Raw genomic sequence first — 25,691 nt, forward strand, 5'->3', positions numbered from 1 at the left:
ATGTTGCTGGGCGCCGTTGCCAAGCAGCCATTTCAACCTGTGCAGGGCCCTGTTCATCCACAATTTATTGTTTCCTTTCTCTACAGAGTAAAGAGGTGAGTAGTTATCAGCCTTCTTCACACACTCAGAACATTATGAACATGGTGTGTGATGATTTAGAACGATTGTATTTCGATTCTTTTGGCGCATACTATGATCAATATTGATAGATGAGTTATTTTCCTACCAACACAAACAAACATGAAAAAACAGCTCCATGGCACATGTCACAAAGTAAGAGATAAGTTGTTGACAGGTTGGCATTGTAACTCATTAAAACATGAATGCAGCTTAGAAAAGGCCCCCATTAAGTATTGTTAGTGGATATAAAGGTGAAATGAGTGTTTTGTGATAATGTGACTTTGTGTTGGCAGTGTGAGATCTCAAATGAACAGATTTGCTTTCATTCTTCTTTTTTTTCTCTAATCAGTCAACATTACAATTCATTTTATTGCAGTCCTACAATCCATTGTGAAAAATATAATCTATAATAATTCACTTCAGGCTCACTAAAAATAAATGTGCTCTGTTTTAGAAAGACGTTTAAGGCTGGCAGGGCCAAATCAACCTGCTTGATGGCCCTGGGGCAATATTAAGCTGTGGGCCCCTATTGCCCCGCCCACCCACCCAAGGCAAGTTTACAATATTTTTATTTTATTTTTTTGTATTTCAATTATGGTGCTGATAGTTTTGGTAAAATTCTTTCGACCAACAATGGTTGCTGAATCCCCCTCTGTGTATCTCCATCAGTTTTCAGTCATGTCACGGCAAAGCACCCGCCTGCTCTCAATGGGGTACTATGACAGGGAGGAAGAGCCTCAGCTCTACAAGGAGAACCCATTCAGGTAAACTGGCATGTGTGTGTGTGTGTGTGTGTGAGTACAATTCTTACAGTACGATAACTTTGTATTTCTGTTGTGTTCTACTTTATTCTACTCAACTGCATTTTAAAGGAATACTTTTTTGGTATCTGACCATTACAGTTACTTTACAGAAACCCCCTTCTCAACCAACTTTTCCCCTTGTAATAGATTAGTTTTATCATGTGTTATTGCTCTAGAACTTATTCTTCTTCATCTCCTATGGATACTCACATTTTTATCCTTGGTCATGTCATTGCATCCTCAAGGGTCTTTCGGAAGAAGAGGGGTCGTCGGCGCTCCGGTGCCAGCACCATCTCTAACATGTCGAGCATATCCTTGGCCGATGACATTGACCACCTGCTGCCCAAAAAATGGAGAGGCAAAGACAGTTGTAAGGAAATTCACCCTGGAAAAACACCTGCTGAAATGACATAGAAGTTAGTTATCAATATATCTTTACTCTGTTATGAAGCTCTAAAAACATCATCTCTTTCCCTGTGTAGACAGGACGAAGTTTACCCGCCAAACTGTTGCCACCCTCCTTTTCCTCACCCTAATGTGTTTTGGTAATTAACTAAGAATCATCAGTTTCGTATTTCGTATTTCATACAATACATATCTTGACTTAATTTGTGTGTCTCTCTATCCAGGAGGATGTTCATATATAATGTATGATTCAAGCAGGACCTGTGTCAACCAGACTTCCGGGTGGCCAGAGGACATGGTACGGTATGATCCACCTGTAGCTCATCTCACCTGTACACCTTCTCCCAGTAATAAACAGATTTCTTTTGACTTGTAGGACTGTGCTGTAAATTATATGAGGAAGATGCAGGTGCAGCTGACAAAATTCCAGGAGTACATGGTCAGAAATGATATTAAGATGATGCAGATACAGGGGGAGCTGTTCTATCTGAGGGACAAAGCACTTCCTGTGGCAGACACTATGCCAAATTTTGCTCTGGAATCACAGGGTAAGTCTTCCTCCTCATTATGATCTATCAGATAAAAAAGTTTAACCCTTGTGCCTTAATGTGGATTCTTTCTGTCTCTGCACATGTGAACGATGTGTGCTGGTGTGCAGGTGCCAACATCCTTCACCATCTTACTTCACAAACATATCACAACGAGCCACCACTCGTGACATTTTGGGGAATACCTTTGTGGTATCCATCTGCAAACCCCCGTACTGTCATCCAGGTAGGAAACACCCATACCCACACACACACACACACACGTCCAAACATACGATACCTTCTTCTAGACTCTCTTTTTATTCACTCCTTCGTTGGCTTTCTATATCTACTCAGGCACAATCCTCACCTCTGACTCCCGGTCGTTGTTGGGCCTTTGCAGGAAGACAGGGACATGTCTTTATCTCCTTGTCACACCCAGTCACCATCACCCATGTAACACTGGGTCACATTTCAAGCAGGCAGTCCATTGCTGGTTTCACTTACAGTGCTCCAAGGGAGTTTTCTGTCTATGTAAGTGACACATTTGCCATAATTTTACTGGAGCCGTCCCCGACGAGTTCAGTTTCTCACTATTACACATAGATGGAACTATCTTCTCTCTCTTTCTATATCAGGGAATAAAGACAGTGAATGGTGAAGCGACCAGACTGGGAACATTTGTATACGATCCGAATGGGGAGTCATTACAGACCTTCAAGCTTCCTGTAAGTATCACACCTGCACGAGCAACTTTTAATTCAGTCACTACCTCAGATATGGAAGGCCAAAAGAGTCAAAATATTCCATTATTATTTTACTATTAAAAAAGAAAATCTACAATTCCACTCTCCACTTTATCTCATGATTCTCTTTCCTTTTTTCATTCATCACATTCCTGATTTCACATCCTCTAATTCTTGTTTTTTTATTCCTGTGTGACCACCCCACCAACTCTCTCAAATCATTTCTACCTTGTTTCTCTCATCAGGGTCATACAATGGGTGTCTTCAGATTTGTGAAGCTGCAGATCGAGAGCAACTGGGGCCATCCAGAGTACACCTGTGTATATAACTTTAGGGTCCACGGGACGATACCGATGATGCGTGTAACACCATAAAGAATCCAAAGAAAATAAAAAAGATTCATGAAAGCTTTATTGTCAGTGTCTCCTACTACTAAATTGCTGTTGCATCGCCAATCATGTGCTGAGTCACATTTTATTTCGATGGCTTTTCCTCGATTGAAAACCATTGAATAAAGCAGGAACGATGAACTAAGAAATGTTTTTTTTTAAATGAATATGAATATCTATAACTATCCATGTGTAACTATACATTGACATGGCACACGTTAATTTTTTTTTTCATGAACAATTTAGTACTTCCACAATCAATATCTTCTCATTTTCATAATCATACAGTAATTAATAATAATTTGTACTGTCAACCTTCTTCACTTTGTTCTGTTTTGCTAGGACATATCTCCATAAGACTTGGGAGAATAATCAGAGTTATTACAAATGAACTGGAACCCCATACTCACTTTAAATAACAACTATGGTTTCATGTTATTTTTTCAGTGCATACCCTAAAACTTGGCAAAAAATCCTAATCAAAACTGTAAACACTAACATCTCGATAATCAATCTCATTGTTCCCTTTGAATTCTGTGTAAATTACATGTCAAATTTGTTTACCATTGTTACTTTTGCAAAATGTTGTATTCTTTGATTGACAATCTACTCCAAATAGGTATGTTTAGATTAGATTAGATTAGATTAGATTAGATTAGATTAGATTAGAATATTCTTTGTCTAACTTGTTAACTTTTATTATCTGTCTGTGTTGTTTTATATATTTCCAAACAAGACTAAAATGACAATGACATGAAGAGTTTTTCATTCTCTGAGTTACCCTCCTGAACACAAGGTGGCGGCATTTCACTCAGTGGCACTGTTGGTCTCCAGCGGCCATGAAGACATGAAGAAGAAGAACGCCCATTTTGCTCCACTGTCAGGCAATCCAAGTGTGCTGAAACAGCAACTGACAGAAGAGGACAAAGAGCTGCAATGGACGGGTACGTGTGTTCATATTTCAGTTATTATTTCTGGGCGCACTTTCTACAGCTGTGCATGCGACATTTAAACTGAAGCTCGGTTAAATTCCTGCTAGCTGTTAGCTTAGCTGCAAACCTTGACGCTATATATTGAAGAACCAGACGGTAGCTAGCTAACACCACAAAGTGCCACCCGAGAAATGTAATGATTTATTGTCGCCCTGCTTGCAATGAAACTTATATTTACTTTAGGATATGTGTACATTGAAAAATTAACGCATTATTTATTACTTCGGCAATGTAATAGTTTGCGAGATAGTCGGTACAAGCTAATAATGCGCTGTGTCTCCTGTGCGGTGGTGAGGATGTGACCGTTAGCTGGATTCATGTCATTTAGCCATTAATTAAATGCGCGCGTCTAATTTTTTTAATGATGAATGGCGGCAGTTATTGTCTATTATAATTTGTGTAAGAAGCTATTAGCCCTGACTGTGTGTTATTAATGTCCTGTCAGTGCATATTGCTGGCGTTGAACGTTAACTGAAGTAATGAGGCTCCTTTGTCTGGAGCTGGTATGTGCTGTATGCTGAGCTGACTGATTACTTCAGCTGTTCTTCATCATTCAATTTAGAAAGTATGTAGAGTCTGTCCAACTCACAAATAGTTATGTGCACATACAGTTAGTTATGTGTATTTATTATTATTGCGACTTTTAATTTATGTGCTGTAACCGTGTTGAATGTATCAACCAATTGGAAGTGATGTCATGCCTTTATGTTAATATATTATTATTATTATTAGATAGATAGATATATACTTTATTCATTCCCATAGGTGAAATTAATGTATTCAGTAACTCATACATAAACACAAATACATAAATAAATACGAACAAATAATATATACAAATAGCCTAAAAGTTAAAAAATAATATATATAAAAAAGCTCTAAAAAAAATGTTGTGTTATTGTCTTAATGTTACATACTGTAAATGATGGGTTCTATTAAGAAATGAAAAAATAAGTAATAAAAATAATGTTAGCTATTCAATTATGATAGCAGGTGACTTGACTTTGTTTTTATTATTAGTGTGTGTGTGTGGGGGGGAGGGGGTATGTTCTTACTATAATTGGGTTTTATTTTTATTTCTCAAATTTTATTTTATTTTTTCAATTTTTTCTTTTAAATGGTTGTTTTATGTAAAGCACATTGAGTTGCCACTGTGTATGAAATCCGCTATATAAATAAAACTGCCTTGCCTTGAATATTAATACACAGAGTGGTTTCTGTAAATGCAGCTGTCACATAGAGAGATAACAGTAATGACTATCTAATGCAGTGAACAATGGCATTTGTTTGACAGACAAAGAGAATTTAAAATAACATTAGTTATTGTTTTTCTCTGTTGGCATCTCCCTGTATTCTCTCCATTGGCAGTGATGTTGCGGTTGGTGTGAAGGCAAGTCTTTCTTTTTATTGTTTTTACATAAAAACACTCCTATGTGTGCCTGCTATTGTCCATAAATAGAGTGGATGTACACATGTGTGAGTGAATAGGCTTCATATTTTATTAGTGTTAAAGTGAAGTTACAAGATAACATACTATAAGGATTTGAGTTAAACTTGAGAAATTAATTTATAGTTTTGTCCTCTGTTTGCTGCTTAATGTTATGGTGAGCAATAACAGGATGTCACACAGTGATTACACTGTATAATGTTTGATGTACTGTATGTAGTAGCATTATGTCACTGTGCTGAAATTGGTCATATTTATAGTAGTTTAGTTTAGAGGTTGTCAGAAGGTGAGATGTGAAGGAGTAAACATTTTTTTCTGTGTTTTCTCAACTTTCCAGAGAGGCTCAGAGGAGCTCAACATGTACGGTAGCAGCCCTAACTCTATGACTGGTGAGTTGGGTGTGTGGGTGAGTGGGTGGGGGGAATGCAATCTGCAACCTCACTGCAAGATGCCAATAAATCCTACACACTGGTCCTTTAATGGAATGGAGCCATTGTTAGTGTTATTTACACCTGTGCTTCTTCATCTTGATCAGTCAGAATGTTTGCTGTGACCTGTGTTTGACTTAATATAGCAGAAGAAGCTCTGGTGTTACTAATGACATTAACCAGTGCTCTGTTTTAGTCAAGTGTCCCAGTGAGTCATGACAGTGTCACAGTGAGTCAGCCGAGCAACAGCAACATCCCTGAAACTGAAGCAGTTAAATGGCGTTCAGCCATCCATCATTTTATGATGACAATAATGTGGAGTTGTGATGCTGTGTCATAATTTAATTTGGTTTAATTATGTGTGTGTGTGTGTGTGTGTGTGTGTGTGTGTGTGTTTGTGTGTGTTCAGCAAATGGCAGTGACAGTAAGAAACAGCGTCTGGATGAATCACCTCCCTCCAGAGTTCTCCACATCAGGAAACTTCCCAATGAAGTGTCAGAGACTGAAGTCATTGCTTTGGGGCTGCCCTTCGGAAAGGTCACCAATATACTGATGCTGAAGGGGAAAAACCAGGTGAAGAATAGCAAAACTCTGCACCATCTGGCAGAAAATGAAACCACAACACTGTAGGAACCACAGCACATTTAAGTCCTGGAGGTTGATTTGTTTGTTTTTGTGTGTTTGTAGGCGTTTCTGGAGTTGGGTACAGAGGAAGCAGCCATTACCATGGTGAACTACTACACAGCTGTCACACCACAGGTCAGTGTCCAATCATGTTACACATCATTCATATTTTCTGTTTATTTTTGAATAATGTATTTAATGGACCTTTCTCTATTTAGGTTAGAAACACGCCTGTCTTCATTCAGTACTCCAACCATAAGGAACTGAAAACAGACTCTGCTCTGAACCAGGTTTGCATACACATGTATTAGTGCACCAAACTTACACTAATTGACTAATGTAGAGGTTTTGATGTTGACCTATCGTTCATGCTTTCCACCCAGAGAGCCCAGGCAGTGCTGCAGGCAGTGTCAGCAGTCCAGGATGGAAGCTCTCCATCATCTGACCCCGGAGTTCTGGACCTAGCTCCACCCCCCAGCCCTGTCCTGCGAATTATCATCGACAACATGTTTTATCCTGTGACGCTGGACGTTCTGCAACAGGTAGAACATGTTATCTAGATCCAACTGTTCTACATCTTTGTTGTTGTTTGAACCCTTGTTATCTGTAGAGCAAAGAAGAGCCTTTCTGAAGAGAAAAGATAAAGAAACTAACTATATATTTATGATCACTGCCAACCTTTCGCATAAGGCCTTTTAAGCCCATATTTGTTAAACTCAAATTGTGATAATGATTGTGTTTCTGCACAGCTTTAAACTACAATGTTAAGAATTAAGTTTGGTAAACCCTAGCTTGACCATGTTCCTATGTTATTCTCCATGAACTCTTTGATTCTTCCAGATCTTCAGTAAATTCGGGACCGTGATGAAGATTATCACCTTCACCAAGAATAACCAGTTTCAGGCTCTTCTGCAGTTCAGCGACCCCGTCAACGCACAGCAAGCTAAACTGGTAATTCCGGAGCCTGTTTCATTGCTTACACACCAAACACAACTGATGCCACCATCCTGTTTCACAAATGATTATCGCTCACAAACTGCACATAGATACAGTCCTCGGTCATGCTCATGGTAATGTACCAAAATGAACGTGGGAAAAAATAATCTCATGATGCAACTTTGGTGAGGTCAGTCAGAGGTCAACAAGCTTCCTGTTTTTTTTATTTATTTACAGTCAGTAAGCTTCCATGAGGTTTTGACAGTGTATCAGTGGCTCAGACTAACATAAATGTTACAGCAACCTTACAGTAGATTGTAGGTTTTCAAGGTTAAATAAGGTAACACAATGTCTTATTTTTATATATTTAAGACAAGTTCATTAAAAGGCGAGGTGCTGCTCTAAATATTGAATTTATTGATTAACATTTTATTATTTTTCACTCTTGAAGAGTGGGAGCAGTTTTGGTAGTACAATACACCTCCTGTGTGCTTCATAAGACATACTGTAACTTACATTTTAGATTTAATCTCAGTGAATTAAGAGTCTGCTTTGAATTGATTTAAGTGGTCTCATTTTGCCTGTTATTGCCCATCATTCAATTTAGCAGTTAACATTTCACCGTTTTAGCCCTCTTTTTAAGTTTTTTGGCATAAAATAACATGTGCAAAAAGCACTTATGATTGTTTCTCCCTCTTTTCACTCCAGTCTTTAGATGGACAGAACATCTATAATTCATGCTGTACTCTGAGGATAGATTTCAGTAAACTGGTCAACCTCAACGTCAAATACAACAACGATAAGAGTCGAGATTACACCAGACCCGACCTTCCCACCGGAGATGGAGACTCAACCAACAAGGATCATTCATTATTGGGTAAATACACTTTTTTATCTTCATCTGTCTACCCCACTTCCATTCCGGTCTCTGTTTGAGGTACAGAATAGAATCTTGTTAGTAACATTAAATAATACTGTTTTTTCCACCAAGGTGGAAAAATGTCTCAACAAACACAAGAAAGAACAACGTAAGGCCAGACAAGCAGTTAGTAAAACAAACACACTGATAAGATTACATTATACATTAAAAACAGTTCATAGTGGCTTAAATGTTGTTGGTCACTTTCTAGAGTTAAGAGTACTCCTCGCACCTGGGTTAAAGGACTTGTTAAATGCAGTTGTAGTTGTCAGAGGTACTCTATAGCGCCTCCTAGGACTCAAACTGGCTGTAGAGACATTGACAGTTACCTGCCAGGATACTCCTCTTCTTCCTCCTCCTTTCTATAACAAGTTGAGCTCAGGACTTCTACTGACTCATGACACTTTCATTAACACAATGCTGGAAAGTTTATTCTTAGGTCTACAGTTAAGGTCAGCGTACCAGGTAGGACGATGAAAAGTTAAAACTCCTGAGTCTTCTGATAGGGTCTCTGTGAGCGTCTCTTGAAAATATACTCTGTATTTTAGAGAAGCTCACCAGTAAATTTAGGACTGTACCAAAATACTTAAAGCTCTCCACAGTTTTAATCAAATGAAACTGGCTCAGTTTTCAAATCTTGTTTTTACAGATAATTCATTTTTTGATCTTATCTGCATTGATTTGTAGCTGACATGTTGTTTCATATCATCAACATATTTAACCAATCTAAATCTTTTCTCATTAGACATTAATCTGTTAGTAAAAAGAGAGAATAGCACAGGGGGAAGAATACAGCCTTGTGGGCAGCCTTTGCTCACAGTGTGCACGTCTGGCATGTTCCCACTGACACAGACCGTGTGTGGGTGGCAGGAATGCACATCTCTGATCCAGAGAACCACCCTCTTATTAATGTTGAGATCACTTATTCTTTTCAGGAGAATATGTGCCTTCTTCTTTCACTGAATTGAAAGCTGAGCTAAAATCCACAAACAGGACCCTGGCACATCATTTTAAGATGCATAAGCTGTGTTTTAACTGCATTAAACAGAGTTGGATCAGCATCATCTGTGGGTCTAGCATGTTGGCCACAGTGGTGGTCAAGTGACCGGTCAGAACTCCCTCCATAGTTTACACATGATGGAGATTTTTGTGATAGGCTGAACTTGCGATCTGCCTTTTTTGGCACAGGCCTGATTACTGAGAATTTCCATGATTTTGGCACTTAGGTGTGTCCAAGGAGGGACTGAATCTGCACCGTCTTTAAGAACACAGCATTTTTACACCATGTGGTCTTGTTCGGCTTCAATTTAAAAAGACTTGCATCATCCTCTTCAATAACTATACTACGCCTACAGGGAGGTTTGAGCATGTCTCATCATATTCTGTTCTGTTCTACAGTGAAAATTATTCAAGCCATTAACTAAGGTTTGTCATAAATCTATAATAAACATTGTGTTTTGGTTAGGTGTCTATTCAGATTTTGGAAGGTTAGTGTATAAGGGCGTAAACACTATGATGGAAGTATATGAAGGTCACTCTCATGCTCAATTATGTTTCAGAAGTTGTTGCAGCATTTTTGGGTTGATGCTATTTGTTACACAGATTACTCCATCAGTACTAAAGTTGCACAGTAAAATGCTTTTCACATGTCAAAGTGAGCGGCCATAAACACACAGTAACTGGGAGCACTCGTCACTTAAAACAGGAATCTCTTCCTCACTCGTTAACACAGACTGTCCTCCACAGCTGCCGTTGTGACATCATTCAGAGTGACGCTGTTGTAGTGAAGTGCGTGTGGAGAGAGGGACTATTTCTGGAAATCTCTTTCATCTTCCCCTCATTGTTCACTGCTGTTCTCAAGTGCTGCACATGTCTCAGAGGAGCCTTCTTTAGTGAACTGTCAGATAGACTGAGCAGGACTCCTATTCAAAGGGGAGGCAGGTTTCCGGTATTGTGCACATGTTGGCCGTTTAATAGTGTTGTGCATGACAGCATTTGTCAGACGGGTCTGTTTAGCAATATGAAAATGAAAATACATATTAATGGTGTGTTTTTAAAAAATTACTGAATGATGCTGCTTACACAAGCTCCTGTCAGGTTTACTAGCTTAGGCTGGAGATTGTGGCAATAGCAGACACTCCTTCTTTCTTCTGTTTCCTCCATCTCTCCTGTACTGGGCCAGTTAGCAGGAATCACGTCAGTGAGCTGCTTCCTGAAAATAAGAAACATAGTGGAAGAATTGTGGAAAATTGAACAAATAAGATAGATTAAATGGTTGTGGAGACAAAAGTCATATAGACTAATGTCTCTATAATGTGGACCTATTCCTCTATTCATCCTTTAATCTATATTTTTCATCAGTTCCATCATCTTTGTGAGCCTTTTTTTCATCAGTGTCAGAGTCTGTTAACCAGGATGAAGCTTATTGGTCCATCTGAGTTGACATTAAGGCATTCAGTTTGCACTGCTTCACACAGCAGCAGTACTTTTCCTGTTTGTGTTGAAGGTCAGCTGACAGGTTGCTGATGCATTGAATGAGTAACACAGTGAGACTACAGTTTCCACCCAGAATCCAGCTGTGATGTGCTGTTAATAATCTGGCTTTATGTGTAAAGTAGCTGCATCAGTTAAGTGAGTCACTTCACAAACAAATACTGATGGAGCCCATTTGAAGATGAGATGCTTCTCTGTGGAATTAGATTGTTCCCCTCCACTGATGTGCATCAGCTCAAGTTGTTTTGACATATTGCTGCTGTTCATGTGTTTAGCTGTGATAATAGTTCAGTATCATCAAAAGCTTCAGTGTTGTCAGATTAATGAATACTTTATAAACCTCAAGCTTTATTTTTGTGTGTAGTTTTTTTGTAATTGAGCAAATGTGAAACTAAATGTACAATCATATGTTTAATGGTTAATTTGTAATTCATCTTTAGACATTAGTTTACTTGGTATAAACAGAGGACACAGAGACACCAGTGTTTACATTGAATTGCATGTTGTGTGACAATGGATTGTACATGGCAGGAAGTTGACTCCTTAATGATATAAAATAATATGAAATACAGTAATGATGAAAATATAATATAAAATAAAAGACTGTAACAATAAACACATGACATCACATAAAAGCTAGTCTGTAGAGTCTCTTACAGGAAGTACATTGAGAAAAATGTTAATGGCAAAATACATTGATACTACTTAATACCAGTAACATCATACATATGTGCTGTAAATGTGACTTCTTTGTTGATCCTACAAACTCATATGTTTATCTAATTTGATGCAGCCCATCTCCAGAAGGGTTGTCCATCACTGACAGGATTGTATTATAGGCTGAGTCATATTATCTCTGTTATTAAATAATCTTAATGGTAAGTTAGAGATATAAAGAATGATATGAGATGGAGGTACAGTTGATATTGATACAGCCGATTCCTCACTGGAATACATAAGGTACAGTATATGAAGCTACATACAGCCTACAGATGTTTTATCAAAAGAGTTGCAGCTGTCGGCTCTCTTTAGTGATGTTAATGATTTTGCACATGAAAAATCATCAATGCATCACTGCTCCCTGTCACAGATCACCCAAACTCCACATTGTCACAGAAGCAGTTAAAGGTGTATTGAAAATAATGGTGAAATTAAACAAATACTGGAATGCAGTATTTGTGATGAGAAATGAACTTGTCTATTCTACATAAAGTCCTCTGTTGATATTTGTATTGAAATGTGGCACAATCAAACATCTTCATTTCAACATGTTAGTATTCTATCATAACATGGTTTTACTTAATATCACTGCAAAGTGCTGGGAGCTGGATCATTTTCAGTTAGTTTCTGGCACCTAACTTGTAAAAGTAGCTTCTTATACAGCGAATGTGTAGTTTTAAATAAGTATGTGACACATTGACAATATTTAATCGTTATAATTCTACTGGCTTAAGCTGGTTTGGTTTCCTGTGATATTTGGTGTTAAGTTAGAGTGGTCAGTACTTTGTGGTGTAAATGTAGTTGTCATTGTCTTGTAGGTACCCCATCTGGAGCGCTAGCTTCCTACTCTAGTGGAGGAGGTTACTCATCTTCTCTCTCCCTCTCGCAGGGTGGAGGTACCTATCCTTTTTTGCTTTTTATTTGAATTCTGTTCTTCCATCACTCTGTCTCTGCTGTTTTCCTGTCCTGTCTTTTGTTTTGTTATGTCCTCCTATGATTGTCTGAATGTACCACAGCTGCAAAGTAGGCGTTATATAAATAGCCTCTGTTGTTGGTTGATATTCCAGTTAAATCATTAGATGAGATAAATAATGGCCTTAAGATTCATTATTCGCAGGTTATTTTAATTTGTTTGTGAGCACATGAATGCAGTGCAGTTTTTCTCTATTATATATTTATCATACACTATATATATATATATATATATTTCTTTGCTTGTCTACTGGAAGTCATTAGCTTGATTTAATAGTAATGAGATAGTTTGTTCAGATGTGCAGATTTTTCATTATTTATGAGTAAATAGTATTTAAATATTTCTTTAATATTGGCTTAAAAAGCAGAATGGCAGTTGAGTAAATGCCTGTACGGGTCTTCACTGTCCTATATTAGCCAAACCTTTGTAAAGATGAGGTTCCTACCACTAGACCATCTTCTAAATTTGAGTGGAAGAAGACATCTGCTGAGCGAGAATTGATTCAATTCCTGTGTGTAGTGGCACAAAAAGTACCTTAACTGCATATACAGAATAACAGATGTTGTACATAATAAGAATTAGTCTTGAATATTGTTTTCTGTTTTTTTAAATGTGGTGACTGCGCCAGAAGTGGTTTGACTATAATTCAATATAGTGTTTTCTAGATTAAGTTTTTAGAAAGGCCCGAAATAGCATGAGATTTCACATGAGAGATTTGTGTGTTGGTGTTTTTCTGTGTGCTGTTCTGGCTGGTTTGAAATGGGCGGGGCTTACTCATGTACTTCTGTAAAAAAAAAAATATAACAGATTTGTACATAATAGTTTAATAGTTTTCATTCACAAAATTTTAAAATGAAAGGTCTTTTTAAATTTTAAACTTGTGTTGGTGTAACTTGACCTTTGATTGGAATCAGGTTGTTGGTTGAAACCGTATCGGTTGTATTGTTGCTTTAATTGTTTCTACATGGCTTAGTGAGAGTTTAGTCACTCCTGTCATATAATATCATATAATACTAACTCCCTCTATGGGACTGTATCCTGGTCAGAATCACAGTACATTCCAGTATGGGTTTCACTACAAGTCACATACAGCACTATTCTGTATGTTTTGATGTAATTATTAAGAAACCAGCTTTTTGAACATAACTGTAAATAGAAATGTATGTTTTGATGAAGTAGAGGTGGTTACGGTTTTATTAAAGAAATGAGTGATAAGAAGCTCCCCAGCTCTCTAGCTGTACTATGGCATCAAGCACATCACCATCAATGTTTTTGTTTTTCCATTCCTGTTTTTCTGCATGTGGCAATGAGGGTTAATAGTTAAACAGAGCAGTATGTATTTCATTTCTATTGAATGTATTTCTGTCATTTAGAATCTATTAAATCTATTTAAGAGGGTGTATTACTGTGGGCAAAGGTTCATGTCATTTATCATAATTGATGTCAAATTTCAGTTAACATTAACAAGAGCATTAGTCTTTTTTAGTGCAGTGTGTTCAAACTGATGTAGTTTTATTGTGATGGATTACATGTTTCGACTCTAATCAGTTTACCGTCTTGTGCTTTTGCTAACAGGAGCCATCAGTCCCCTGAGCGCTGCAGCGGCGGCCGCAGCAGCCGCCGGTCGCGTCGCTCTGTCCGGATCCGGAGTGTCAGGAGTCCTGCTGGCATCCAACCTAAACGAAGAGGTACACTAACTATAAGCGTAACTTCACTGGCAATCAATATCTCCTTTTCTTGAGCAGACACTAATGAATGATCCTCCTCCAGATGATAGTAGAGCGAGTTCCTGTGTGGTTGCGCGGTTGAAAGTAAACTCAGCCCACTTTACTGCATGATCGATCACGCTTCCCACGTGTAGTATCATTAAAAAGGATTAAAGTGCTCAAAGTATAATGCATCATCTTAGACTGTTATGTGTCTAAACTTTCAAAAGCATAAAAATATCTTAAATATTAATGTTATACATTTAATTTCTTTCTTTCTTTTCATTTTAAAACCTCTCTCCTAAAGTAAACTGTATTTATGTGAATTATATATTCAGTAAAAACCACACAGGACAAACATTTATATATTTATACATGCACTGAAACATGTTCATATTGTTTTCAAGAACTTTCCCTAACAGGCTCAAAAGGTATTACTGTGTGACATAGTGGAGTACCCCCATTAATCTTCTGTGTGTGTGCCTGCGTGTGTGTTGAATGTCCCCCTGGACTATCGCACGTCCTAAAGTTCAATGTCTCAAAATATGTTCAAGTATTTTATGTTTGAGCACATCATGTTTCTATGAGATGTTAAAAGTTCTGTTGTGGTTTTCTCTATTTCTCTATTACTATATACTTTAATAATCTTTAGATTTCCGTTTATTCTGTCAGTTTTCAGTTTATTCTCTAATCGTATAAGTGCACCTACACTGTCATCTGTATCTCTATACCTCCCAATATCTGTTATCTGTTTCTGTGTGTTCCATCTCTCTAGCTGAGCCCTCTCTCCTCTCTCTCTCTCTCTGTCTCTGTCTCTGTCTCTGTCTCTGTCCCTCTCCCCATTGAGAGGGGCTTCACAGTGGAGTGGTGGTTTTCACAGTTCTGCCTTCCTGTGGTAAAGTGTTGGTTCAGCAGCTGCGTTCACAGCACACAGTTGTTTCTGGTGACCGACTGAGAGCTCTTGTGTATATACTTGTATGCTCAGTACAATCCAGCGGCTGTAGGTAGTGGTTGAGTGTGGTGTGGTCATTCTTCATGTTGTGAGTGTTGAGTTCATTGGGATTGTTTTTTCAGTCACTTCAAGTTCAAGTTCATCTTTTCTCAACTGTGTCATCAAACGGGCAGACTAACATCTATGGTCAGATTTAAGTCATTTTTATACTCGCTTTGTTTTAGGGTATCACAGCAGTACAAACACCAGACTGAGACTAACTTCTTACTGTTAAATCTCAGTGTGACAAAGTGGTAAATTAAGAGTAAGCTCCGACCGGCAGTGATGATGACTGATGTGGTATCGTGTCTTTTATTTCCAGCACAGCAGCAACTGAGTTGGACAAGAGAGAATAGCTTGGTTTGTTTGGTAAATGTGTGGTGTGGCAGTAATCATAGACATGTCAAAGACCCCTAAACCCAGAGCGCCTTGGTAGCCGAGTGGTTACCGTGCCAATCACAACATCCCTGCTTGGATTTGTGATTTGCTGCATGTCATCTCTCTCTCTCTTTCTCTCTCTCTCTCTCTCTGTCTCTCTGTCTCTGTCTCTCTCTCTCTCTCTCTCTCTCTCTCTCCAGCTACTTTCACCCCTTAACTGACACAAATTAGACTAGGGTGATATAGATCAAATCAAATATCACCATATTTTTGACCAAATACCTCTATCCCAACAATATTGTAGGGATGACTATTGGTGCTTTTACAGTGAAATGATTGATAAATAATCATCAGTAATTTGGAAAGGCAAATAATAGAACGGCTAGAACAGTTTGGTAAGTTCAGAAATTTACATCATTTTACTGTAATGCAGCCTTTAAAACCAGGAAAAGAAAAACTTATCACGATATTACAATATCTAAATTCTAAGACGATATATAGTGTCATATCACTATATTGATATATTGCCCAGCCCTACCACAGACCCCCTTTGATAAGATTTTGTGCCAGAGTTTTGCTTTAAGATGTTTTATAACAGAAAGTGTATGAGACCAAAACAGTCATATACAGTAGTGTCACTTTGTAACTCATCCATGCTATTGTAGAGAAAATAATGATTCCCTGTTTTGCTGGACCCCCTCAAGGACCCCACTTTGACAATCACTGCTTTAAACTACAGGTCGGTTGAATACTTAGTAGAGCTGGACTGATAATTATCTTACTGCAGATGTATCAATATCAGTGTGTATGTTGTCCAATAAGTGACAAGAAATAACAGTACAGAAATGCCGGACTAGGTTTGAGATGATATAGATGAGATTGAGATTTGACTTAAGCTTAGTATGTTTTGTCATGTATTTTTTTAAATGACGCTGATAAATTGCTTCAACATTAATGTAAACGTCAGCCTCAGAAATCTAGTATCTCTTCGGTTATAATTCATACATTGACCTGTTTTATAGACTCATTTGCTCAGCCTCTTTTGTTTTGCATGAATGATGGTGGTGTTGAGGGCCAGTTCATAGTTTCCACATCTGTGTACAGGGACAACTTAGGACTTGCACGCAGACACTTGAACACACATCTATTCTAAATATACTACGCAGATATGTTCCAACATGTGCACACTAGAAAAGAATGTGGTGACCTCTTGACAGAAAACATGACAGAACAGTACACAAAACAAGAGTCCTGTTGGCTTTCCTGACACGTGCGGTGGGTACACTTGTTCAATCCACATGGTGGAAACGTTTGGGCTCCTTATCAGAGGGGTCATGTGTCAGACTGACTCGTGGCTTACAGTTGATTTCAGTGAATTGTCAGTAAGGATTTTTTTTTTCGCCTTGAAAACAGTGAAAATAACTTCTTCTTTTTTTTGCATTCAAAGTGATGAAATTGAAGTGTTTATTTACAGTTTGTCTCCATGTGTCTCTGTCAGTCTGATCTGTCAATCATAGACAGTTGTCTTGCCGACATTGACCTCCAGTCACATGTGATCTGCTTCATGACACCGTTCCCGTTTTGGTTTGATATCTCCTTCCACTCACTCTCTCATCCACATGTTTAATTCCTGCTTTATTCATTTCTCACACGTTATTATTTTCAACCTTCTTCCCATCCTTTTTTTCCTCACTGAGAAATGCATCCAGCAGGGAGTGTGTGTGTGTGTGTGTGTTAACAGAAGTGGGAAAAGCGTGTGTGTGTGTGTGTGTGTGTGTGTGTGTGTGTGTGTGTGTGTGTGTGTGTGTAGGAAGGGAACCAGCAATCATTCAGACTCCGTTGATGTTCCACTGATGCTCTGTTTACTGACCTCTGCTTTGGTTTTTGTCCTCCTCTCCTCCTTTCTCCCTTCCCCCGCCTCCTTTCTTCCCTCCTCTGCTCCTCCCTCCACACATTTATTCTCTCTCAATTTGCCCCTCCCTCCTTACGCCCCCCCCCCGTCCCCCCCATCCTTAAATGCTGTACTCCTTTATTAAAACCTTTCCCCCCTCTCATATACCCCAAATTTCTTTCACCCCCTTTTTCCTCTCTTCACTTTTTAAAATCCGATTTAACCCAACTTTGGATTTGCCCCTCCTCCTGCCCTCCCCAAAACTTTCCTCCCATGCCCTCCATCTTTGCTCCAACCCCCCCTCATCATCATGGAAACCACAACCTCCCCCCACCTCGTCCAATGCTGGGCGGGTCTGATCTCTACCTCCGTCTCTCCTCTTCCTCCTCCTCTGCTCCTCCTCTTCCTGTCCTCTGCTCTGCGGTCTCTCTCTCTAAAGATGGTCACGCCTCAAAGTCTCTTTACCCTCTTCGGTATGTTCAAACCTCTACTATTCTATCTGTATATCTCTCTCTGTTAATCCAATTTTGTTCACTTTCTTCAGTGATGTCGTGGGACACGCTTATTCCTCTTGTTGATCTTTCTGTATCTCTATGCCTTCCTCTTTATCATATTGTACACTACAGAGTTGTTTTTTAAAATCCTTTGCTGTCTCTCTACATTTCAAAGAACAGTGAGTCTGGGAGATTGTCCGTTTGGTCGGCTTATCTAATAACTGATGAGAACAAAGACACCAAAAAGCATTCATGTGTTGTGGGAAACACATAAAAGTGATCCACAGTTTGCAGATGGACCTCCATCACATTAGAGGTGTATACAGTACATGATATGTTCGCTTGTTGCCTGCATATCTGTATCGAAACACTACTTTCTTCACTTCCCCCCCATTTTATATTAAAACGTGGTACAAAGTCAAGAGTCAGGCCTGCAACTCCTCCTAGCTGTTTCACAATAAATCATTTTAGTCAAACTGTCAACAATAATTAGAAAAGCATGATGACACAGCACAAAAATCCAGATCTGTTATATAAAAGGTAGGATTCACATCTACTCAGCTGGCAAAATATCTGATTCACTAAGCTCAGATGCACAAAACTCATTAAGGCATTTAGCTCTGTGCTCTTTTCTTTTAATTAAATGAAGAAAACATTCCATTTCAGGAGATTCTCATTCCATGAAGTAACGTTTTAACTTTTTAGTAAACTCATTCTTTAAAGGACCAGTGTGTAGGATTTAGTGGCATCTAGTGGTGAGGTTGTAGATTGCAACGAACTTAATACCCCTCTCCCAAGCATGTAAGAGAACCCACAATGGCTACAAAACTCATGAAAAACACAAAAGGCTCTTTTAAAGTCAGTGTTTGGATTGTCCATTCTGGGCTACTGTAGAAACATGGAGGTGTTGCTCCTTATAAATGGATATAAATGGCTCATTTTAAGGCAATTAAAACATATTTAAGAATCCATTTCTGCCACTAAATTCTACACACTGCACCTTTTTAAAGGTGCTTACTACAGAGAAGTACCTCTCTCCAGCAACCCTACATTTGTAGGTGGAGTGGGTGGTACATGATTAGGACTCATTTATTCAATATTAGCTATACTAAGATGTTAGATGGTGTGTGTTCAATGGTTTCATATAGAACACCAGAGCCTCCAGTCTGCCTGAGACATGTGGATAACCTCAGTGTTTATGTTCTCACCACATTAATGGATAAGTTGATCCTGACAGTCCAGTGAACTCATTCTAGCTTTTAAAACGTTCACCTCTTCCTTTTTTTTCTTTTGACTTTTTCTCCTCTACATTTGGTATTAATCAAGTTACAGTCACAGAGCACCTTTTGTCATTTCTATATTACAAGTTCCAAATGGTGCGACTGTGCAGATGGGAATACCAGCCACTCTGTCACCTTTAACTAAGCATATCATACAGGTCACATTAGACTGTCAACCAGCCCAACAGTGTGTATGTTCTTTTTCCTGATGCTCATTTGGCTATTTTTAGCTACTTCAGATCTTTCAAAAAGTCTAAAAATACTCATATTTTCAAGGTGTTCCTTCTATATTCACTGTACACACTTCTTTATACAGCACGTTCTGCTTTAGTTTAATGCATATCTGCTTCAGTAAAAGCTTCCTTTTTTCCTACATTGTCCATTTCTAGTTTTACATTTTTAATCCCCTACTTTGATGCTGGATTTGTGAATCATGCACACACTGTTCAGTCAGTTTCAGGTGCGTGTCGCTGGTTGACAGTCGTAACATAAAACTCCTCTGTGATACTGAAGCGTTTTGGATTTGAGTCTTTTTAGTGGAAGTCAAATGGGAAGATTCCATCTTTTCTTTACATTTGTCTTTCTAGCACTAACTTAATTCCTTCCATCCTTCACACCTCTCCTTTTTTTTTTTTATCTTCGTCGGCTCCACCTCTCCTGCTCTGTCTGTTCTGTCCTCCTCCTCATCTACTCCTCCACCCTGCTCTCTCTTGCTTGTTCTCTCTCTGTCTTTCTCTCTCTCTCACCCTACCTATAGGAGTCTATGGTGATGTGCAGAGGGTGAAGATCCTCTACAATAAAAAGGACAGCGCTCTGATCCAGTTGTCAGATGGAAACCAGGCTCAGCTCTGTGAGTTTGTGTGGTATTAGTATGTGTTGTTAGTATGCAACTGGAAGATGATATAAACCAATATATATTCATGTTATTAATTAAAATCTGAAGTGATGTTGGGCTGCATTAGTTGGCTTATTAAAATTCTCCTGCTGGTGTTTTTGAGCTCTAGAAATCATTTCACTGAGGCGTTATCATTTAAATAATGAGGATCCCACTGGTTGAATTAGTTTGTAATATAATGACATTTTGTAATGAATGATACATTCATTCAAGTCTTTTCTACCTTGTTAGACGCAATATTACATCATTTAGTGCATATATTCTGGCATTGCTATGTGTGGAATTCAATCACCAGTCTAGACACTGGTTAAAATGAGAGATGTTCCGATAGCATTATTTCCCTCCCGATACCGATTCCGATACTTGTGCTGTAGGTATCGGCCGATACCGATACCAGTGTGTTAAAAAAAATAACAATAATAATCATACAACGCCTGCATGACTGTGATATGATTATCATTGTGGTAAAGCCTGGCTCAGGTTAACAGACATCCCAACCTACAGAAAGTCATTTCAGGGCTCGGAGGCATTTCCGATACTGGTATCGGTATCGGAACAACTCTAGTTAAAATGTTGAAAGCCACTGTAGCAATGATCACTGGCTTAATAAATGTATAACCATAGAGCCATTAGTTGATAAATATATATCAACATGAAACACTGTACAGTATCTGCACATGTGGAAATGTAATCAGGTTTTTATGCTCATATGTTGTTTTTCTCCCTCCGGTCTGTAGCTATGAGCCACCTGAACGGTCAGAAGGTGTTTGGTAAAGTGATGAGAGTGACTCTGTCTAAACATCAAACTGTGGCTCTGCCCAGAGAAGGACTGGATGACCAGCTACTAACTAAAGGTAAGAGCGTGTGTCTGTATGCTGGAGTCACTTGTTTATGGTGTCCAATATTCCTCTTAAACTGTTCCAAAATGCTTCCAAAAACAAGCCCTTTCTACCTCAATTACACTATTGGCCTTAGATTGTAAGAAGGTGTTTAACTGCAGAAGGCAGAGTTCAGGTTTCACACATCATAACATTCATTTAGAACTATTTCCTAACAAACTTAAATTTCAGATTGACAGAAGCACAGAACCACAGTGTCTGCTACCACCATCATTGTTTTTCATTGCCTTGAAACACTGACAGATGCATTTTTACTCCCTAAAAATATAAACATGAGTTGTGGCAGGCTGGGAATATAAAGTTGTTTTGCTGATAACCCAGATATCTGCAGCTCTCCGTTCCACAACACTTAATTTAGTTCAAACATTTTTGGCACAAATGCTTTTCTCACCTAGGCTTTTCTAAATCTGTATTGCTAGAAGCAAACTCTTTATAAGAACCAGTAATATTAATGATATAATGTAATAATGTTATTCACTTACACTAACATTATTGTTGTAGTAATAATATTTTGTTTGTTGGACAGATTTTTCTGGTTCACCGCTCCATCGCTTTAAGAAGCCAGGATCCAAAAACTTCCAGAACATCTTTCCTCCTTCTGCAACTCTTCACCTCTCCAACATCCGGTAGTACAACACTACACCAAGCAGTCAAATGACGCTCTTTTTGTGCCATGTCAGGAGAATAGTTCGCTGTGATCTGTTTGGTTTCTCATATAATAGTCGATGTGTTTGTGTGTGCAGGGATGGAGTCGGAGAGGAGGATCTACGTGTTTTGTTCTCTAACAATGGAGCAACCGTAAAGGCCTTCAAGTTCTTCCAGTAAGAAGCACTTCAACATGAAACTCTTTATACTACATGTCAACAATTCAAACTTGGAATAATGCTTTCAAATTTGTATGTTTATTTAATCATCTTGCAAATCTAAATTTCATTTATGGGTCAGTGACAAATAAAGTTTGGCAAGATGAATAATTTAAAACTAGTTTTAAAAGCAGCATCAGGTTTGTTAAAATGTACATTTAGTATTTTTGTTGGTTTTATTTCATTTGAAATGACATTTGCACCATTTTTTTACTAAAAGTAAGACTGAATGCTGCTGAAAATGTCAAATGGTGTAGAGATAATTGTACTGTACAGTACTTTGTACCGTACTATACTGTACAGTACTTTGTACCTGCAGGATAAGATGCATGTTAGGTTATGGATTGACCCAACTAGAAGTAAACAGTTGCATGCATACACACACCAGACACGTGAGCTTTATTAGTTAATATTTAACTGTGTGTCTCTGCTCTCTCCTCATCAGGGACAGGAAGATGGCCTTGATCCAGATGTCATCAGTAGAGGAAGCCATCCAGGGTCTGATGGAGCTTCATAATTATGACATGGGAGGAAACCACCACCTGAAAGTTTCCTTTTCAAAGTCCACCATCTAACCCTCTCACACACACACACGACTCCTACAACCTTTAAGATTTATGACGAGCGAGGAAGTCACCACACGTTGTCCTCTTTTTCTGTTCTCCTCTTCTGTGCTATCCCCCCAAAACCTTTAATGACGTAGAACTATATTTTATCACAGAAATGTGTCCAAGCCTTGAAATCATTTTCAGTTAAAATGTTAAGAAAATTGAAAGGTACATTTTCTTGACCAGTAGAAGCAGGAGTCCCGAGTTCAAGCCCAAAGTCAGTTTGCAGTGTCCTGCTTTGACCTCTTAAACAGCAGCTGAAAATGTTGTTTTTGCTGATCTGCAGTTGTTTTATTTCTCACCTTGCTGCAGTGATGTAGAAGTGCACCCCAGGGTGTGTCTGTGCACCGTGACATCACTGTTGGGTGTGGTTACAGGTGCACACAGCACACTTCTGATCATATCTAACACTGATAAACCTTCAAACACAGCTTTTAATTCTGGTGTTTTACACACAGATCTCTTTTCCTTGGATTTCTGTTGAGCTGTAATTAATCATCTGCTATTTTTGTGTACATTGTGTCTCCACTTGAACCACTCATTGAATTTAAACTCCAAAGTATCGGTCATTGCTCATACCTCCATACAGGTATGATCAGTCAGTCAGCAGCTCTCTCAGTGACATGGTTCACTCCACCAAATCTCTCTTCCTGTATTTAAAAAAAAAAAAAAGCTGGTATATTGGATATTTTTCCAAGCTACCAGCATAAGGAAGTAGCTGGTGTTGTCACTGAAGGTTAAAGTGTGATTCATGCTGCTCTCTCCTCTCATCTGCAATGTAAATACGACCAGTCTGACGTTAAAAACACACAGTGATACATTGTAGGGATTTTTTTAGTAACCTTCACTAGAACAGCTCGCAGCTTTAAATAATGTTGCTGCAGCACACAGAATCACTTTAAATGTTTAAACACCAGATGGAACTCAATACCAACAAATCCTCAAAGTAGACAGCAATTCAAAAATTTCAACAGGCTTTTTTTTTTTTTTTTCTTTAAGTCACTTTCCATAGCTGAATAATCACTTTGAAGCTATTTATACATGAAGCCCATTTAATAAAAAGCATCAAGTTTGTCACATCTCTTGTATGGGAATGTTTAAAGGCATTCTGGGAGCTAACGATGCCTGTTTAGGACACATTTCCTCAAAGTGACTTGGAATGTATGGACGTGAACACACTGCTGACATGTAATATTGAGGATTAACAGGTGGAGCTGTCTGTAATGTTCCCGTTCAGATCCCATCCCAGTCTTTTAGAAAGCTGTGAGTGGGTTCACACACATACACACAGGTTAAGACAAGGTTTCAACATGTGATTCTGGTCATGGTCTCTGATTTTTTTGGGAGGAGACCCGTTGGGACCAAAGTACATGTGCCTTCAGCCTGTGGTCTGATTTTTTTCTTTTCCTGGTGATGTTTGTAGACCATGTGTTGTAAACCTGTAGAAAACAGATTATTTTGTTAATTTTTTTAAAAACAGATGTGAACCTCGTTTTCTCAGTCCTCTTATTCTGACAACGTGAATCTATTTATCAAATCAGAAATGCACAGAAATCTGTTTGAACTGAGGTCGTCTTTGCAGTGACTTTTTATTTTTAACTCATCTCGGATTCTTACTTGCGGCAGCAAAGTTTATTTTCTTGGACATTGTTGTTTTTTTTCTTCCTTTTAGGGGATTGTTGTTGTAAATTTTTCTACTTGAGTTCAGTTTCTTTTGTGATAAGATTTCAGATTAGCACAAATTAAACATGTCTTTTCTACCAACAAGCCCAAGTTAAATTGTGTGTGTGTGTGTGTGTTTGTGTGTGATTCAGACCATGTTCAGGCCTCTGCTCTCATCTGTATCTTACCTGTCAATAAACTTCTCTCACTCTGTTCAGTTCTGTCTCTCTGCTCTCACTTTCCCCCCCTTCTGTTAGCTGCTCTGTTCTTTCTTCATTTGTGCTGAGAGATGAATGCAGATGCTGTGTCATGTTGCAATGAAAAGGGGGGAAAACACCACATGGGTCTCCAAGTCTGAAAGTAACAGATAAGATTAAATTGACACAAATTAAATTATCTCCATGTCTTAAAAAGATACATTTTCAATTCAACTTAATGAACATATCTTTAAACCTACAGGGTGAAAATGATTGTGTGACACCTTTAAAGGATCATTAGCATTTTTTTTACAGGGTGGCATGAGTTATCCAAGTAAGTAAAGTTCTATTTATAAAGCACCTTTAAAAGACAACAGTCACTAATTGCTTCACATTCAAAATAAATCAACTACAGTGGTATAAAATTGAGATGATGAATAAAAATAAATATGCAAAGGTTACAGACATAAGTGTCAAGTTAAAACAGTCCACAGTATCCAAGGATCTCAAACTTACTGAGACTGTTCCAAAGCTTTGGGGTTGCAGACTGGAGTCCTAAAATGTGTGTATGAGGAACACTTAGAAACCCCTGAGGACATGAGGGCTCAGCTCGTGGTTTTAGGGTGCAAAACATCTGCAATGTAGGGGAGAATGGGGTAAGATGAGCCATTATTCATATTTAAGATCACTTCATCAAGGCAATCATAGTTTTGTCGCTTACTAATATATCTGCATATATTTCAGGATGTTGTGCATCCCTTCAAACAAACAGAATGAGTGTAAACATAACTGTTTCGATAATATAGCATGTCCAAAAAAAGTCACGTGGCTCAACTTACCCCGTGTATGGGGTAAGTTGAGCATAGGAGCGGGGTAAGTTGAGCCGTATCCCTACTCCCCCCCACCCTCCTCCCTAAATAACAGTCACTTCACATTCATGTGTATTTTTTATTTATTATACACAATTCAACAGGTACAATACCCTATTTAAAAATTATTTTTTTGCATATTACTGCTAAACAGTAAAAAAAAAAAACATTTTAACATGAGAATGCCTTAAAGTGCACTTGGGAAGAGAACATTAACAGCTGTGGTCAGTTATGGACTAGTAACACATTTGAACAATCTGAACTGAAACTCTCATCCTCCCATCATCCTTCCTTTCTTCCTCTATTCTATCCCTCTTCTTTAAACTCCTCCCTCCATCTTCCTCTCGTTCCATCTATCCCCAACCCACCGGCTCAACTTACCCCAGAGCTACCATTTTGACTTTATTAGTCCCCACAGCTAAAATGGTGCACTTTT

At 38.4% G+C, this 25,691-nt stretch overlaps 1 protein-coding gene and 1 long non-coding RNA gene across 2 annotated transcripts; both read left to right on the top strand.

The window, feature by feature from the left end:
- The first annotated feature begins 1,849 nt into the window (after positions 1-1,849).
- Positions 1,850-2,270, top strand: LOC133990270 (uncharacterized). The gene is made up of 3 exons (XR_009926957.1): positions 1,850-1,876; positions 1,987-2,102; positions 2,213-2,270. It is a non-coding gene; the product is annotated as an uncharacterized LOC133990270 (long non-coding RNA).
- A 1,588-nt stretch (positions 2,271-3,858) lies between these two features.
- Positions 3,859-24,413, top strand: LOC133990301 (polypyrimidine tract-binding protein 2-like). The gene is made up of 17 exons (XM_062428571.1): positions 3,859-3,934; positions 5,351-5,376; positions 5,771-5,818; positions 6,267-6,430; positions 6,545-6,616; positions 6,700-6,771; positions 6,865-7,023; positions 7,322-7,432; positions 8,126-8,294; positions 12,368-12,445; positions 14,098-14,210; positions 17,928-17,961; positions 20,020-20,112; positions 20,895-21,011; positions 21,583-21,682; positions 21,800-21,877; positions 22,365-24,413. The coding sequence occupies exons 1-17, from the start codon at positions 3,927-3,929 to the stop codon at positions 22,492-22,494; spliced, it is 1,572 nt and encodes a 523-aa protein (XP_062284555.1). The 5' UTR covers positions 3,859-3,926; the 3' UTR covers positions 22,495-24,413.
- Positions 24,414-25,691: the final 1,278 nt, after the last annotated feature.

The sequence above is a fragment of the Scomber scombrus genome, chromosome 11, assembly GCF_963691925.1.
Source record: "Scomber scombrus chromosome 11, fScoSco1.1, whole genome shotgun sequence".
Classification (NCBI taxonomy): domain Eukaryota; kingdom Metazoa; phylum Chordata; class Actinopteri; order Scombriformes; family Scombridae; genus Scomber; species Scomber scombrus.